The 19,374-nt window shown below is 36.1% G+C and overlaps 1 protein-coding gene across 4 annotated transcripts in view; it reads right to left on the bottom strand.

Annotated features, from left to right (window-relative positions):
• The window catches only part of LOC135691602 (formin-like protein 2), a 65,549-nt gene that overhangs the window by 28,781 nt on the left and 17,394 nt on the right, over positions 1 to 19,374 (bottom strand). For 2 of the 4 annotated variants that reach the window (XM_065209495.2, XM_065209498.2), the window contains 12 exons: positions 13,586 to 13,733; positions 13,004 to 13,054; positions 11,250 to 11,348; positions 10,811 to 10,957; positions 9,787 to 9,903; positions 7,315 to 7,446; positions 6,068 to 6,094; positions 4,438 to 4,482; positions 3,870 to 3,938; positions 3,433 to 3,586; positions 1,278 to 1,343; positions 488 to 582 (listed from right to left, as the gene is read on the bottom strand). In XM_065209495.2, the coding sequence (XP_065065567.2) occupies positions 488 to 582; positions 1,278 to 1,343; positions 3,433 to 3,586; positions 3,870 to 3,938; positions 4,438 to 4,482; positions 6,068 to 6,094; positions 7,315 to 7,446; positions 9,787 to 9,903; positions 10,811 to 10,957; positions 11,250 to 11,348; positions 13,004 to 13,054; positions 13,586 to 13,733 (1,150 nt within the window). The remainder of the gene's footprint in view (positions 1 to 487; positions 583 to 1,277; positions 1,344 to 3,432; positions 3,587 to 3,869; positions 3,939 to 4,437; positions 4,483 to 6,067; positions 6,095 to 7,314; positions 7,447 to 9,786; positions 9,904 to 10,810; positions 10,958 to 11,249; positions 11,349 to 13,003; positions 13,055 to 13,585; positions 13,734 to 19,374) is intronic. The other 2 variants (XM_065209496.2, XM_065209497.2) reach the window with 2 other exon arrangements.

Below are 19,374 nucleotides of genomic sequence, written 5' to 3' on the forward strand. Positions count from 1 at the left end.
CAAATCTAGACCTTTCTCGCTCGTAGTTTTGTTTATCGTGAAGATCTCAAGTTATTGAACATTTCAAAGGCGCGTCGATTTAGGCCCATTTAACAGTATATGCAGCAGCTAAGATGAGAAACTGGAGACTAAATGCTCAAGTTTTGCTTCAAATCAAAGGCCTGATTTCTCATTACAGGAACAGAAAAAAACAAGTGCAGTGTCCTACATCTACTCCTTCCTCCTGTTAGAATTTGGGTGCATGGATTTTGGTAGCAAACATGATATAAAAATAGCGAAGTGGATGCAAAATCTCATTATGAATTGAAGATAGCTCTATTTCTTTTGAGTTGTATTGAACACTTTTGAGTGTACAGCTTTTAGTTCCAGCTTGTCAAGCAATTGCTGATGGGGTGATGGACTGATGGACTTATAATATCTTAAGGGATGGCCTAGGAAAATGTTTGGTCATCGCACAGAATAAGAGATGATTAAATAAATGACAAACCTTGAAAACGCTTTTCTCTCCTGCAACCTTCAAAGGAACCCAATTGAGCATCGGTAACTTGGCACAAGAATCCATACGATTTCTCATTGACGACGCTACAGAGAAACAAACAACATAGCCATTGGGAAAATATGTGTGAAAAGATTTATCAATGTGCCTAGAGCTTGAACAGATCTCAATCTAAATCGCTAACAACGAAAACTACATTTTGCAGTGTAACAAAAAAGAATCTACTTTTAACAACAAATAAAACAATGCTTACAATGAACCATTAGTTACTATTAGGAATCAGAGCAATCGCTTGCTAAACAAAAGAATTCATACACGTTTCAGAGTTTAAGCCAGTACCGCTGCATAGGGTGGACTGAATAGGAGAATGTTAGGGAGAAGAGAGAGGAAAATATTCCAGACTCAGCATCCTATTGGGCACAGGTTATACACCGATGGTAAAAAAGACTTCCAGACAGTGCGAAATAGAAAATAACAATATCTAAGATACATCACTTGGAATGCATCTTTAAGTTAGTTTCTGGGTCGTTTCAATCACAAAAACTCTTAATACTTCCCCTAGGCCGAGTCTCACAGCAGTCCTGGCTTCGGTTAGGTGTTAGTCGTGCGTTTGCTACAATGTGCGTAAACAATAAACACAAATATTCAATTACACAAACAAACAAGGCTTGAAGAACAAAACCTCTCATGCGTAAACAATAAACATAAATATTCAATTACACAAACAAACAAGGCTTGAAGAACAAAACCTCTCATAAGAGTACGACTGCTACGAAAATACCTATTCCTCCTCCAGGCAACTTCTTTCCGAACGATCCGAGGGGTGGCGGCGGTGGCGGCGGAAGTCCTGTTTGATGATCATGTCAGAGCATGTTACGAGTTCAAGAAATTGCAGATAATATCGCAATCTTCCATTCGTTTTGATTCGTTGTTAGTTAAATCAATTTAAATCATTTGATTGTTTCTTTCGTTAGTGGATGTAGGAATTTTTGTGTGATTGGTTACAAGACTGAGAGTAAGGTCTCTTTACAAGGGTAGGGGAGCATGGACTAGAAAAATCTGAGTCTAGTGACATTGGAGTTGATTGTTTCTTCACCTAAGGAGTCCTGAAGGTCTTTAGATTGAAGTTTGATCAGTGCTGTTATTCAAATCGCACCGTCCTTGCGATTGGCCTGTGCCCAGTTGAAACTTAAGAACAAGTGGAAAGAGCCTTGTTTTCAAAAAACAGTGATTGAAAAGAAGTGATGGAAGGCTTCCACAACCAGCTCTACCATGAACTGGGACAGCTTTTATGCATAATTTTTTCGCACAAATTACCCGGCTTTTAATGAACCAACAGGCTAGTTGTCATTCATTGCTTTTATTAGCTCTGTCAAAATTTACTTTTCTTAAACGTCTCTGCAGGTGTCCAGTTGGCAGTCGCTACCGTTTTATCACACGGTCTATTCTCATCTTGAAGCTTCTTTGGATTGAAATATCAAAACGTTCAAGCTGCACTATTAATAACCGAAGCTCTTTAGTAATGCCTTGTTAATTACAGAATGGCTCGTTGGAATATTGTGCTGGCAAAAATGGTTTATTTGCGGGAAAAATGCTCGATTTGTGAGCAGTGCTGTGGAAAAACAATGTTCCGCGATCAATTTTTCACCAAAACAGATGCTACATATTTGTCGAGCAATTAGCCTTAGAGCTTTAAATTTATATTGTACTACTTGGATTCGCTAGTACTTCAGCTTCCAACCAATAAATTTTTCATTCATAATACTAGGTCCATTTGAGCCGCCATTATTAAATTGCCTCCATTTCATACGTGGGTTGTGGGTGGTGAATGTCGGTTAGTGCAATCAACAGTTAGTAATCAACAAAAACAAGTAGACAAAAACAGGAACAACATAACAACCAGACAATTAATCATATATTGTAAAGAGTGCAAACAAATAAAAGTATCCACAAACACATTTATTCACAAAGAATTAAGTGATACAATCGTATCTTGCGGACAAAAACCCTTTTTGCAGTGGAACATGAGTCAATATTCATCGACGAAAATAAGTTTCTGTTAACTGTAATAAAATGTAATTTGGAAACAAAATGGTAATGCGACAAGCTAGTGCCAAAAAACACCTAACTTTTTTAACATTCCTTGCCAAACAACGATCATTAGGCAACTGTAAGATTGATTTTACATAGGTAAAAGGTACCTATTCCTACTATTTGCATAATTCAATGCAAAAGTTGCTGAGAAGAGACCATCATTGTAATTGGAATATTTACAATCTTCAGTTTTGATCAGAATAGTTGTCTCACGATCGCATTAAGCCTGAAACTCCGAGTAGCAGCTTAGAACCGTCCTCTTTTATACACCAAATGCATGTACAGCTCTGCCTTTACGGCATCGAGCACTTTATGACCGACTTGTAAAAAGTAACTTTTATTTACGTTTAATAGAGCACTGCAAAGAATATCTAACCCTTGCAAAAGCATTGATTTTCTGCCGTATTACCGTACTGAAATTACTTGGCAGAGTAATGCAAGCATTAAGGCCGCCAAAAAACCATCACAGTTTGCAAATGTATGTACAAGATTAAAAAAATCTAAAATATCATTTAGTTGATTATTTTGATTAAGAAACAGGAAATTTGAACTTTTGATGACAACTTGGTTTTCGTAAAATATGGGCTGAAAAGCAGGCTTATTTCTTGGCAGACGTTTAATCACCTGACCAAAAAAACTTCAGCTAATTCTGAATGCCTGTCAAATACTATTTAAGCCTAACAGATATCCAATAATGCATCTGAGGGTTACAAAAGCAAATGAAATTGATCTAGTATCAAAACAGGGCAACCATAATGACGTCATATTGGCTATCAATAATCTTAGGCCTTGTATGGGTCATGCTGATGATGCAGCATTTTGAAAATAAACCACACACGAACCTGGTGGGGGTGGAGCTGGTGGAAGAGTCCCTGGTGGGGTACTTGGCACAGGTGGCGGTGGCGGGGGTGCATTTGTCTTCAGAATGTCACCGATGGCATCTTCAAGAGCGTGAGCCACCTCTTCGCTTGTTCCGTCATTTTCCTGCCGATGTTTCTGCAATAGAAGATTCAGAATATCAATATCTTTGATTTCGTTTCATTTGATCCCTTGTAAACGAGCAAGCGAGAACAACCAAAATGGAGAGGGGCTGGATCTCGCAGCAGGGAGGTAACCTTGGCAAATGTTAACACCTTCCACTCACATAAGTGGCCCACCTTTGTCTCAAATGAAAAACGCTTCCCCCATCTACAATTGAAATTTGCCGGCTCTAGATTTAAAAAAGCTAATAATGGCTAATTAAAACTTAATGAAGTTATCGATCTGTCTTAATATTTACCTTAAGATGCTCAATATTTGCTTGCAGCTCTGACGCTCTTAGTTTGAAATCCTCCACTCTTGTCTCCAGCTAAAAATAAAGTAGTAATATGAAACAAACTAGCATAGTATACACAACATTGAATAAAAATTTCTTAAAAAAACATTTGCAAAGGTACAATCAATAAACAATGGTATCTTGAAAAAGGATTTAATTGGTAAAAATTAGGCTTTCTAAGATAGTTTAGAAAAAACACAATTTTTATAGTGCTACAGAATAATGCCAAAGTATCCATTTTTTAGAATGTCAGATTATAAATTCTATTACCAAATAATTCAGAGCAAAAATTGACAAATACTTTGACGGCTTTTTATAACAACTTCCATCCCAATTTCATAATTGTTACAATCGTTGAACACAGGGATGAAAAGATTGTCGAATAACGAGTACTTTGCAGAGAAATTCAAAGAATTGCTTTGTTTACGTTGACACGCAGAAGCAATGTGTCGCTCAAAAAGTTTGATACAACAATGGTTATACAGAATTCTTTCATATGGATAACAAAGAAATTTGCTGAAAATCAACTAACATCTTTTTTCTCCTCGGTAACCTTGTTCTTTTCCTTTTCGAGTTCCTAAAAACAAAACAGCTCTTATTATTTTCGAGTTCTCGTCAGGAAATAAAATCGGGGAAAGACATTGTGTGGGAAAACATGTTGTAACAACCTCGTTTACACTATACCCTCTTGTCCACAATTCAATAAAGAAGCATCCTCCAGTGAAAAAACTGTGTAAAACAAAGCTGACAATACCAGTGCACGTCTACAGTACTTTTCTTTTTGGGAGTTTGATGTATGAAACCGATTTTATTGACTTTATATTCTAAGACCTATTAAAGCAAAGCGTTTTCTCTTCATTTCTGTAGGGACAATTGAGTGTAAAGTGTGAACTGTGTCAAGATCGAAGGTTTTTTATAACAAGTAACCACACAAGGCTCTCCATGGATAAAACACTGCTGTTAGGATAACCGCTTGCGCTTCACTGCAATAAGCTGGCTAATGTTTCGTTTAAGGTATTGTGTTTCCTATAATCATCTAGTCAACGTTGTTGATATAATGAAAACCAAAGTTATGTCTTACACTATCAGTAAGTCCCTATTCATAAATGATTTACAGGTTATCATGAGATGTCTGTAATGATGATGATAAAACATTGATAATGATTTAAGGCACGGTGAAATGAAAATTGATAAAGTAAGGAAGTTTCCACTTGCAAGGGATATGATTAGTACCCATGGTGTTATACCATGTCCAAGTGCTGACACGTGTAACCACACTTATCACGCTAGCTGGCAAACGAACAAGGATATCTGTCATTTCTCAAAAAGCCTGCATCCTTTCTCAGTTATCAATTCTGAAAACTCAATTTCATCATGGCGAATGCTAAACGTTTAAGGGGGGTCCTACTATGGACCTTGCCCAAAAATATGCGTGATTAGGGGGGCTGCCTTCCTCCGAGCCCCCACGCCTCCTACACATATGGCAATATTGACTTCACATATGGCCTCTCTTCTCGTTAGTTAACCTACTTTGATAGCTGTTCTCGAGAATTCTAATATTTACGTATTCGTTATTAATTTTCAATTTTGTTGTTTTTAGCTTTAATGCCTAAGTTATTGTTACTTTGCTAATTTCTAAATTTGTTAGATTTGATTTGTTATGTTCCTGGGTTGTCTAGATTCATTACATTTTAAACAGTTGAGTTTGAATCATAATCAAATCATCATCATTTTACGTTCTTTACAAATCTGGGATCATGGCAATTTTCAAGATACATGATTCATATTTCTACGACAACGTCCGATACACCGGTACAAAACTATCACTAAACACTGAAAATTGCCCCTCAAATTAACTTTGTTAATATAAGAACAACTTTTTATCATTATCTCCATATTTCTTAGTTATGTATGCCAGCAAAGTATAAAACCAATTAAGAGAAAAGTAAGCTCCATTTGCGTCTGGAAAACCCTATAATGGTAGTAGTAAAAATATATGCAGTATTCCGATCCGGACAAAGCGTTCTATGGAAAGTCATACTCGAAACATTGCAACAACACTCTCATTCAATGTACAATGTGGTACTTTAATTATATCAAGCTTTACTTATTAAAGCATTTAGAGTACGTAACAAATTAGAATCTAGGAACAAGGCACATACCTCGACTTTTGATTGCAACAGATTAACCTGAAGTAGGCAAAAGGGAATAAATGTTACTACATACTTCTTGTGAAAACATTTTTTCTTAGAAAGCAAAATAGAGTATCAAATACGTATATTATGTAAATAATTGATTTTTGAAAGTCATTCGTCGTTTTTTTTGAAAAATCCATCAACTCTTAAGCAAATAATGTCATGTTGGATTCACAAACTCACACTTGCCTTTACAAGGTTAATCAGCATAATTGAAAAATTACAAAATGTCTTCACTAAGTGAAAAGAATGCAAATGATCTACGAAACTTAAGATAATTTTGCTGTAAACTTTCAGCTATCAACAGTGGCTCATTACTTATGAAATATCGAAAGAATGTGTTATTTGCTTTAAGATACTCATCAGAGCAATGATGATGAATTGTACTTGGTTCAAAATGAACTCTTAAGTGTTAATGCTTTGATTTAAACGAGCTAACTTTAACAGGGGATCATCAAAACTATGTTGTTCCCTTGGAGATAGCTAAAGAAAAGAAAGGAATAATATTGCCGAATTAATTGGTACGTTGGGATGGACAATATATGTTAAGGTAATTGATGACAACTGCTTTGAGCTGCCCTCATCACGCCATAATTCACAAAAAGCAGGTTTTACTAAAGTTCGAAGATCATTACTAATAAAAAACTTTCTTAAGTGAAAATAACATCCCTTGGTCGAGAGTCTTGGGATGTCAGGCTTTATTCTTAGTCAAAGTTTTCATGCATGTTTTTATCACCAAAAAGGTGAGTTAATAGAGAATGGAAAGTTGTAAAGCTTTGGTTGGGATTTGATTGGAATAAATATTTTGTATTTTTTCAATTTCAGAGGCTTATTTGTAGCATTTTTTAATGGAAGCCTATCGATGAAAATTTCTCCATGAAATAAGATCAATTACAACGTAATTTTACACAGCATATCAACAAGCCTTGATTCCCATGCAGAAAGTTGAGAAGATAAGGGTAAATAAATCCCATAAGAAAACATTCGAAAATAGATTCTGCTTTCGTCTCGTCTCAGTATCAACCGGAGGTCATTTTTAAAGAATTTCGTATCATATAAATTAGAGCTGTCCATTTTTTCAGGGGTATTATATTCTCCTGTTAGCTTTGTTGTGTCAATATTCTAAGTGCCTAAAAGTTATGAGCTTATTCTAAGTCGAAACAGGCTGACATAATTTGGTGAATTTAGACACAACGATAAAAGAAATGCAGTACCTCATCTCTTAGCAATACAGTTCTTCCTCTTAAGGTGACAAACTCATCCATGACTGTAGCCACGTCAATGTATTTCTCCCGCCATACTGCTAGCTCATTTTTCACACTGGTGGAATCCAAACCATCTAGCGTCTGAAAAAAAACAGACTCTAGGTAACATGGTTGCAAATTTCCAAGGGTCTTTGACAAAAATAACTTTGAAAAAAATATTTTAATTAAACAATATCGAAGAAGAAAAGCAACGAAGGAAAATAAAAATCAGGAAGGTTATTAACATTTGCAAATTACAGCACAATAAATAGAATCCTATTCAAATTATATTTAACAATTTTGGTTTCCATTTGTTTATTCTATTATCGTTTATTTTTTAGAAGAAACCATTTATAAGAAAACAGCTACTCATATTAAAAAATACTGATCACCCTCAACCTTAAGAAACTGCTCGGAAATGATGTTTTTGAAGATGGGAGTGAAATACTTTTTTTTTAAGCGATACATCACTTATTTCTGATTCAATAGACACAAATATTTCAACTTTCTTTTGACTGACTAGGTGTTCTGGTTTTTGTTATGTTAGGCCTTCGTTACCCTGCATTTTTGTGTGCTGATTTTCTGTCTAAAAATTGCACTCAAGCACTGGTTCTTAAGAACCTTTAAGAAAAACTTACAACTAGAATGGACAGATAAATTTTTAAACTAACTATAAGTTTCTAAGGCTAGTTTTTATGATGAAAACGCACGTGACTAACTGCCACAAAATTTAACAGTTTTTGCAATCATTCGTTTGACTACATCCGATAATGGCTTTGAAAAAAGTAAACATTTTACAGCGCACTTCAAGCATTTTTGTCCTCAGAACATAAAACGTTAGAATAAAATTCCAAAATTGGAAAATGTATACCAAGTTGTGAATCGAAATGGGCCAATCAAAAAAAACGCCAGCACATGACCGGCATAGTTGCCCAAACAGTATGGCTTAACAATAGAAAATTACCACTGGAGTCCAAGAACTCCTTCTACACAATAGCAGCTTTTTCGATTTTATATAAATCGATTAGATTCCAAAACTGCTAGATAAAAAAAACGACCGGGCTCTGTCAATTATCTGAAACATGTCGTCAATATACATTTTGGCACAATCTGGGTTATCTAAAAGATGCTGTCCGATGGCAGAATCACTTGTTTCAATGGTGTTTCTAGACCTACATGATCGAGAAGGCTGTTCTCTTTTAGGGGTAGTTTTGTTTATGTTGGAAAAAACATGTTGCTTTATCCTATCCCCCAATATGTCAAAGGTGCCGAAGGCCTCCTTACGTCACAGACGCTGTCCTCACATCACTCTTCGATCTCTTCCTCCCTTCTGTTGTAATTTTAACGTGCATCCTCTCAAGAACACGTCATAAAATAACGATATTTTGCGGACAGTTATAGTTGTCTATTTTTTGCGGATTTGTTTGTCAAACACGTTCATCAAAAGGTCAATCTTGTAAGCCAAGAAGCTCTCTTTCAGCTCAAGTTGAACAATACAGCAGAATTATATTGCAACAAATACAGACACCCTTCAGTAATGACATAAGCAATATCGAATTCTTAGCTACCAAGTCCGGATCAAATTTTTTAATAACGAACAAAATTCCAAACTGTATTGTTGGCTATCGTTCACATAAGGGCAAGAGAGAATGGTTTTAAGCCGCAACTGACCAAACATATGCAAAAACAAGCATAGACATATAGCCAAGTATATGCAAGCATATACATAAAAATGGCATATGCAAATGTCGGAGTGGCTGACTTTCGACAGCAAATAAAGGCAATGAACAGTGATCTATAAATGCTTGCTTAACAAAAATGAGAAATTTTTTGAGCAAATCAGATGTCTTTTTCTATATTTCTATTTTATGCCACTGCTATTAACTTTAACGTCATATCACTGGCTTGTGTCAGAGGTAGACTACCAGAATGATTGGTTTAAGGCATTTTTCATCCCTGTTACTCTGTTTAGTTGTTTAAGAAATAAACAGTAATCAATTGAAACTTTCCTTACATTAATAAGTATGCTAAACAAATGTATTTTCCATATTTTGAATTTGTGCCAATTATGAATTCATCGGGCCAAGACAGATGAAAACAACCCATCTGATTGATTTAAAACATTTTTCATCCTTTTTATTTTGTTTACTTGTATTAGGAATGTTTAGTCGATTAGCACTTTGCTAAATAAAGATGCAAAATGTTTAAGCGAGTCAGATGCCCTCTCTTTAATACATTTTGAACAAATTCTATTGTTTTTGATGCGATTTAATTGGCTGGTGACAGATCTGATTGGCTGATTTGTTGTCATCTTTGTTCCTTTGCCTAGCTGTTCATCTAAAAGCAAGCAACAGCGTCAATCTACACAGAAAACAAGATGCATGTAAACAAAGTTTTAGTTAGATGTATTTCGAGCTCATATTCAGAAAAAATTTGAAATACCTCTTCAACGGCATCAGCAACAAAACCCGCATTTTCAATTTCCTGTTGGTAATACACTCTCAGATTTGGAGATGGTGATTGAGTGATGATAGCATTCAGAAACTGCAAGACTGTTTGCTGTGAAAAAGAAAATTAGTATAAGAATTGCTTTTATTAAATATCAAAACCACGATGAAAAGGCCAAGTTAAAAACAAAGCAAAATGATACCAGAAATGTGCACTGAAGGACAAATGACAACCAGAACGTTGCAATTTCATAAAAATACTTAGGAGGAATAATATACAGTTTTATCAAGCTTTCATGCTCTGAAAGTAAATACTCGCAATTTCTTTGGGAAGAAGCTTTAAAAAGTGATAGAAGACATTTTGGGTAACAGAAAAGCAAATTTCCTTACCGATCTTGAAAACAAGAGTTATTTAGGAAAATCTAGAGAAGCTTTGAAGCAAATAACTGCGTACCATCATACTACAAAGAATGCTATACTTGTTTCATTCACCAACTTTTTTATTGGCTTACAAACTTAATCGAGTAGGCTAGAAATTCTTTTTCGCAGGTTATTTTTTTCTAATGATCGCTAAGTGCGTGAAACCCTCAGTTACAATATTAATGTAGCTAATTTGATACTTGATTCAAACCACTTTAATTCTATTTTGCTCGTTAATCTGGCATCAAGCACTGATCTCAAAAGTAGAATCGAGTTTTTCATTCATAAACGTAAATATACATATCGTAGATACTGAGATCATTTTCTGCTGAACCTTCCGTAGCACAATGCTCAATACGTTTGCACGTAGAGCGTGATATAATCTAGAGCTGAAAAAAATCAAACTACATTTTTAATCTCTGCTTAAGTTTGTTTAAGCTTGTTTCGAAACAGGCTTGCAGAGATTAAACATGTAGTTTGATTTTCTTCAACTCTAAATTATATCAAATATATAAATATGATTTATGTATATTAATATATACAAACAGAAAATGAAAAAAATCTTGAATGAGCAAACAGCTATGTTTTATGCTTCTTACTTGGTAGGTTGGATTACACGGCCTAGTCATGATCGACAAAACAAGGCTTTCGAAACGGTATTTTTCACTTATGTACATCTTGAAGTCATCCATTGCTTTCAACACTTTTTCGTGGCCATCTGGTTGCTCGCATGCTTGTGTCAACAGCTGCAGACGCAACTCAAATTATAAAGATTGAAAAATAAACAAAAATGGGTTTCAAACAAACAATACAGATGAATAAAACTGATGAGCTCTAATAAACAGTAAATAGATATGTTCAGACACAACTGAATGATTGAATATGACAGACAAGTAGACAGTAAACATCTTTATCATTGAACAGACCTTTAAATACATTTTGAAAATTCAATCGTTCAACAATCTTCCCCAAAACGTTTTTCTGTGTAATAAAGAAAAGCCTGACATGTCAGTGCTAAGTTAAAATGAAATGCCAGACCTTTAGCACAGTGGTCCGTGTTTTTATGTTGTTCAGCCTCAGGCTCCTGGCCATAAGGGATAAACTTCGTGGAGCACTAAGAATCGTTTGGAATCCATACTAGAAAAAAAAGGATTCATTAACGTCTTTTCCCTCCATAAAAGTGGAACTAACATTGGTCTTGAATTACAGATACATATACTTTATTTATGTATGTACTTTAACAATATTTAACGGTCCTCAAACCAATCACTGCTCTGGCTTATCAAAAGCACTCCCATACCAGCCACTACAAATTCTATTCGCCTTTACTTTCGATTACACTAGTAGTCTTACACCACACTTCAAACGTACAGGAATTGAAAACGAATAACTACAGACTTTAGAGAAGAATGACTCAGTGAACAATGTATAAACAGCATAAACATTATTTCGATTCACAACAACTGGGTATATGTTCTTTCCTAGTGTAAAATTTCCTATCATGATCTTAACGTTTTCTACTCTGAAGATAACTATTTTGTTACCATATTGTTAAATGATTTTGGTGACAATGTAATAAAAGCTGTTTCAATTTATTTGGATCATCCTTTACTTGTCTTTTACATCCCCATGGCTTAGAAAATGCCACAGGGCTAGAATCGATGAAAAGCTAATTAATTTGGATATCAAATGCGTTCTTATTTGGACAATATGGTATGCAGGTTACAAAGATATTGTTGATAGGCCCCAGCCCTCGATCTAAGAAGCAAAGAAAAGAGAACGAAGGCTCATTTGAAGTGATACTTTCGATCAAAACCGAACAGATAAGCGCTGGGAATGGTCTAACAGGATTCGTCAAAATACAGTGGCATAGTCATGTGAAATGAGTGTGATGAATGTGTCTTCAATGGGAAATGAGTGGAGTTTGGCGCAGATATCATGACATTGACTGACGTCGAATCATATCCTTCTGCCACTTTAGAAAGCTTTGAATACATGCTTTGAAATTTGTTTCCTAGCCAAATCACCTTGGATCCCAGCTACTCTTTTGAACTCGTCTTACAAAAAGCAGCCCAGTTTGTTTTTGTACGGATAACTAAGCTTATTCTACTTCAAAAAGCAGCCCAGTTTGTTTTTGTACGGATAGGCACTGGAAACCAATCTAAGTGGATCGGTGCACGAGACTTTCGATCGGTATAGCCTCCATATTGAATGTAGGCTGTATGCAGAAGCGCACGACATTGCCCAGATTAAAGTCAATTTTAAATACAATCTCCTTGAATAAGCATTGGTAATGGAATGATAAGCTGATGAATCCTTTTTACTGACAAAACAAGGAAACAAGAAACAAAAATGAGCTTCATAAGCTATAGAAGCACAAGAGCCAATCCTTTGTGTTTACCAATCGTGTTACTAAAATGAGTGAGTAACTAATCCAATTGACAGAAAATTACTTGGGAACTCTGTGACAGGATCATGATTGGCAAAACCAGCTTTTCTGTAGAGCCCTGCTTTTAATAAATCATCCGAAAACACAGTTTGTACAGTATGAATAAGTATGAAGCTAAGTAGAAAATGATATGAAGCTATTTGTCACTGAATAAAATATCAAGGTAGGTTGGTTGGTAGGTTGGTGTATAAAATACTGATAGATTTAAAATTCTTTGCTTCAGTGTGTTGGGTCAAATAATGGACGATGATATTGCGAATTTTAGTAAATAGATAAGAGAAATTTGAAGGAAAAACAACAAAGGACGCGAGGGGTACTATTACAAAATAAGCTCTTTTCTCACCTTATTTTTTGTTATTGCTTTAATACACAGCAGGCAAAGGTGTTCGTCATACTGCAGAAAAAAAAAACAAGTAGCAGAGTGAAGATAGGGGGAATTTGCATCGGAATTAGGTAGTTTGATGTAGGTAGCTCTTTTGAGGTAGCGGAGACCAACAGAGATGTTATGACAAAGTTACTTTCGAAGGCATATGCAAAAACAAAGATTCAAAGCAAACTATAAGGGCAATGTGTCCATATAGGTTGCATGCACGACTGTTAAAAATGCTGATTAATTGACATGATTGGCTTGGACCAAACTACTTGTACGTTGATTTGATAAGAAAAAGCTTTACCCCCTCCCAAACAATGCTGCATGTACAGACAATGGAACATAACATAACATAACATAAACCAAAATCAAAGCAAGTAATGAGAAAATATTGAACAAAGTTAATAAACAATGAAAGCACAGGAATAAAAATGAAGTTTATTTAAAACTCGCTAATTTTTCCAATCAGCCATGTTTACGAATTATTAACTGAAAATATGATTATAATAGAACTGCTTAGGCCATATAACATGTGGTAAAATATATTATCTCTACCGAGTCCTTAGACAGGATTTCATACTTCTTCTTAGGTGTCCCATTTGGAGTGATTTGTCCACCACTGACGCACTGCTGCACATGATTTAGAAATTTCAGTAGGACGATATGGCCACAATTCGGTTCATCGACAAATTCACGAAGCCACCTTCGAAAAAATGTGATAAAAGTTAACGATTTCAACATCATTTATAATGTTCTATTGCAGGATAAAATGGCAAGAGATATCAATGAACATTTTAGGCAGTTCAACTGCAAACCAGGGCTGCCGCTGAAAAGCAGTGCTTGAAATCAGAGGCCCCTGTAGGTAGAAAACGTCGAGAAACGTCTCAACATACTGCATGCAATTGTATCTAGCATCTTGAAGTAGCAACCTAAGAAAGTAGTTATTACCAATGGACCCTTCTTAAACAAGTTTCAGCTTTAAAAAAAGAATAAATAATCACCCAAACAGTTTATACTAGAGAGACATTTCAGCACTCAAACAAAGATAAATATTCTTGGCCCACAGCTACTCTTGTTCTTGGGGGGCGGAGTGGGGGCAAGGCCCTCCCCAAAAATCATGAAAATCCATTGTTTCTGATAAAAAATCCCATCTGTTCCTTTTTTTCAAACAATTGTGCCCCTAATAAAACTATCCTTACTACAGAATTGTAAAAGCATTTACAAGGTTAATAATTTACAAAGTAACCTATCAATACTTTTGAGCAGACATGTAACTGAATTTGCCAAAAAGAATATTATTTCGACGGAAGTCATTCCTTGGGGAAAAGGAATGTGAGGGGCGTGGCATTTTTGATAAATCAACTAATCCTTCATCCCAGTAACCATAGCAGTGAATCAAGCTCAGAAATATGTTCTGTTCATATCTTATCATATTCTGTTCATGTGTTCATGCTTGTACGGTAGTTCGTTTTCGTCTGGCTTTTTCTTAGAACACTTTGGGTACAGAAATTCAGTCTGATTACAGTTCTCGTTGGGTAAAGTAACGATTGGAAGTCTGCTTGTGCAGGTTTTTCTGATTTCGTCGATGCTGCATTTCCAAAGAAACGGTCAGTCAAATTGAACGCTGCTTAACAACTAAAGCTAACAAATGTAAGCTTGATTATTAGGGTTGAACTCCATTAGCAGGTAATCTAAATCCACGTAACTGCGGAAACGTCACATTACTTGAAAACTAGTATGTGCTATTATTCTGTTATACTGTAAATAGGTTAAGGCTACTAAGTCCTATTTTGTAAAAAGATCCTATTTTGAAAAATCTATTGACTGTAATCTGATGACATGGAACGATTTCAAGAAGAGATGAGTACGTATCGTCTTTCTAGAAATGGTTGTCATGGGAAACAGATGACAGACAGGAGAGACAGCGCACCGTCGCACTGACGTCAGTATAAAGCTTTTTGGGCAAACAATTAGAAAGTAAAAAAGTTTGGGGATGATATAAAAACGAATTTCCCTACGCTGGCAGTTTTCGAGATATTCGAACCACTTATTTCGAGATATTCAATCACTTTGCTACTGAAATTCAGCACGAGACCCATGACCCTATTCAAAACGTGACGATGGGTGTGTCGTTTATACAGTGATAAATGAAACATAGAAGTGTACGAGACAATAGTTGAATAAGATCATAAAACTGACCTGAAGGCAAATAAAGCCTTCAAGATGTAGAACGCAATCTAAAGCTTAATCCAAGAATAGGATTAATTGCAATAAAAGGTTAACGAGCAAATGGGGAGTTAATTTTATTAACCACTAAAGAATTACCCTTTAATTAAGGCAGAGAAGGATTAATGATCTATTCTCTAATTTCAACCCATTGAATCCCGGTGCCATCACTTCTTAGATTTCGGGGCTGCTCTTCTCTGTCAGGTTAAAGTGCCGGACAATTTTCTATATTCTTGAATGAGAGAGGTGATTTCTGAGAAATTTCTCTTGACTTAAAAAGATCAAGAGCTATTTCAAGAGTTAAGCAGAGATAATAAGATTTACGTTAAAGCTTCCGCAAAACTGAATAGCAACATAAATGGATAGAATACATAATACTTTCGAAACACCCGAATAAACAAAACAACAAAATTCAGGGAAAAATCTTCTGGGTACACATAGCTCCTAAAATAGCCTTTGGAAAGGAGAATGTACGACCAAAAAATAGAATTTAAATGCCGAGGCCTTGATCTAAAACTGAGAAAAGATTCCCAGGCAGTGTATTGTCTCTGTTACTGACAGCAGTAGCGGCGCCACAGGGAGGGGGGTACTGGGGGGACACGTCCCCCCAGTTCTTAGCAGAACCGATTTTGTATTTTGTCCAAATTCGATGAGAAAATGTTGAGGGAGGGGAAATATTTTGACACCGTGCTTTTTGTGATGTAATCCTATGGTTTTCAAACTGCCAATTTTCAAACAAAAGTTAGTCATAGGCGTTCACTTCGGACAAAACTGGCGTTCCCTGTTGGTAAAAGGTCGTTTTCTGGTGGTTTAAAGGGGCGTGGCTAAATCTTTTTTATTTGTCCCCCCCCCAGAGCTTAGTGGCTGGCGCCGCCATTGACTGACAGGCCTGTTAATGATTTAACTCAAAAAACAGAAGTTTGCTAATTTGGTACAAAAGCTACTAGCATTCTCATCTTCCTCAGTTTAAACAGAAAATTTTATTTTTGTGCCGTTTAATAGTTTACTCTTTTACGTGGACATTCTTTTCCACACCTTAGAAGAAATTTCATATCAGATAAAATGCATAAGGAAAGTGACCGAAACTCCGCAGTGTCTGGATTTCCTGACCCCGAGGGCCAGGACAAAGGTAGCTTGGAAGAAAGCGGGTTTTATTTAAGATTTATAATTAGTGACAACTAATAGCTTTGCAAAGTGACAAGCTCGAGGCTAAAATCACCAATACTAAACCCGAATATGGAGACTGGACAAATGAAAGTGTAGTTGCCCCTTTTCAGAGGAGTCCCATTAAAGATGTAATCGTTCTTGATAGAAAAGGTCTATACTCATGTGCTCAAGCGTAATGGGTTTGGCACGGTTTTCTCAAAGCACAGAAAATGTTACATGAATAAAACTATTTTTTAACTCAAATGACTTCGACATAGATAAAGCTACTTTAACTAAAACTGCTCACTCGTGAAAGACAAGCACGTGACTGCTCTTCCACAGAACATAGACAGATGTCTGTGCGATAGAAAGGCTAGCAAGATGGAGGTAGGACACTGGATGTTCACGAAAAACCCAAAATAAGTTAATCAATACAAAATTCATGCAAACTCAGACAAAGTACCACATTTTCTCTAGACCCAGCATATTGAAAGTAGTTTTCAGGAAGACCCATTATAAGTAGAAATTCTTGTGCCGTAGCGAAATGAAGTCACGGTCCAAAAAAATCTATTTTAGATTCAGAAATTGAATTAAGAACCAAATCAAAAAGTATCTTGGACACCCAGTTAGGAAAATGTGACAAAAAGGGGAGCATTAAGAGTAATTTACAGTTACACCACCTGACGACTAGGTGACATACACATCTTTGCTACAGATGGACTTCAAAATTTCTCAACCAACTTAAGGGATTGACTTGGAATTGTGTTGAATGACTTCTTAGATTTAATCACATTTACAATACTTCAACAAATAACGTTTTAATCCAAAAATCTTTTCTAGGATTAAAATTTCATCCTTGTCAGGATTAACTATATCTTCCGCGAACACGAACTCGTTGGAAACCACAGGTTGAACTCAGATTCTATTGTCACTCCGGTTTCAGCCAGCGATTACCAGGCATCTAACCACCTTGCACAATTCAGACATTCAAAGGAATTGAATTACAGCTAGTTAAAGCGATGATGTCACCTTTGAAAAAACGGTTGACAATAGGAGGATCTTGTAGAATCAGCAGAATGGAGGTTAAAAGTTAAAAAATGTACGAAATAGGAATATTACACACTCCCTAACTTTCTAAATATTTTCCAACATTTAATTGACGTTATGTACCCGGAAAATCGCAACAGGACTACACAAATAAGGGCGGGCCAAAAGATGAAAGTAAGTATTGAAAGTGGATCGAATGCCCGATTCTAACACTTCAAATAAGAAACAGCGGAACTAGTTTCGGGATAAAAGCAAACAAGCATTTATAGCATAAAAGAGCTAAGGATGTAGACTGCGAATACTCCAAAAATTTCTTTGAACAAAGCATTGCAAAAACCATTGAAAAATAAGAAGCTAACTTGGTGCGGTTGCTGCACCACAAAAAGAGCCCACTATAGCAGAGGGGGTCAGACTGTACTTGAGTCTGGTTGTAAATGTACATATGGCATTCGCATAGTATTCTAAACTTTCTCTCACTCCAAAAAGGTGTATTTCCGTGAGCTTGAGAAAAGATATATAAAAATCGTCGGGAGAAAGTACGTGATGACGATGGTCTGTTTGTTAAGCAGTGGTTTTGGATGAAATCTCCATTCATCTAAAGATGGGGGCAGCAAAGGCGACCACAAATCTATTGGTCAGGACAGATTAGTGAATAATACCGAAGAGCATCAGCAGGGTTTTATGACGGATAATTGAAGATGAGCCCATTTTTGCCTGTTGCGCAAGGGGTTCATAACTTATCAACAGGGAATTTCCACTGGATATTAAAACCATTAGAGGATTAGCTTATGGTCGGAGTAGAACGCATCTGAATTCTGACGCCTTCTATCTAGCGTAGGCCGTCACTTCACGAGCACTTCATAAGCCCACGCCTTCGCTGTAGAAAAACTTAAGGAATTCTTTTCTCGTGCACGCCTCCTTGAGGTCAGAGAAAAATCTCTTCAAAAACCAACTCTTGTTTATTATCTATGTAAAATAAATTTGAATTGAACCAAAAATCCATTGATATTCACATTACAACGATAGTAAAACTGAGTAATTTACACTGGCAAACCAGGAGAAAAAGTAAAACTAAGCGACAAATCAATGGAATGCTTCTTGGATGTCTGTTGTAATATTTTTCCTGTCTCAGGATGTCATGGCGATACCTTTTTCATTCAAAATGCTCTTGAAGCAAACTTCCTGGTATGTTCTAACCTAGTTATTTAGCTTTTCGCGAACGCCACAACTGTTATGCATTGTCTGGGTCACTAAGGGTCTAGATGAACGACAGCCTGTTCTTGAAGCCACTCAAAGACAATTTCAAGAACTTTATTCTTTACTTATGTATACTTCTAGCCTTGGAGATTATACAATATTGTTTTTGAGCCAAACGCCACCAGCCTAGTGGAAAAATAGGAAGTCAAAGCATGGTTCCAAGGAAATACCCAGGTTCAAAGCCTGGTTCCAAGGAATTGGAGCTCTGCAAATTTCATCATGCGGAAAAAAAAAATACTTGCCCCCCTCTCTTTTCAGGTTGTGCTCGCCTTGCATTGTTGTGTGTGCGGTTTTGAGTATTATTCCGGGTAAAATCCTTTTATGTCATGATTTCATGACAAAAATCCTAAAAAAATGGCTCACCCTTACCAGGGCCTTAAACTTTTACTGAGGCATAAGACCAACTAAAAACTACTATGAATCTTTGTATGAACCAGCTACAAAGGCCTGCAGGATTTCTGTTCCATAATTTCCCTGTCTCTATGTGAACAAAGCGGTCGTTACATTATCTTGATACACTTAAACTTTCTTTAAGATGCTAAAAAAGTTTCTTCCTCGTTGACTTCTACACAAAAATAATATTACAAGCTACGCTACGATCATTAGAGGCATTGAAAGCTGGGTCATACAACTATATTACGATATACTCCTTCCCATGAACAGTAAAG

Source organism: Rhopilema esculentum, chromosome 13 (genome assembly GCF_057945365.1).
Source record: "Rhopilema esculentum isolate cy_ngs chromosome 13, ASM5794536v1, whole genome shotgun sequence".
In the NCBI taxonomy this organism is placed as follows: Eukaryota; Metazoa; Cnidaria; class Scyphozoa; order Rhizostomeae; family Rhizostomatidae; genus Rhopilema; species Rhopilema esculentum.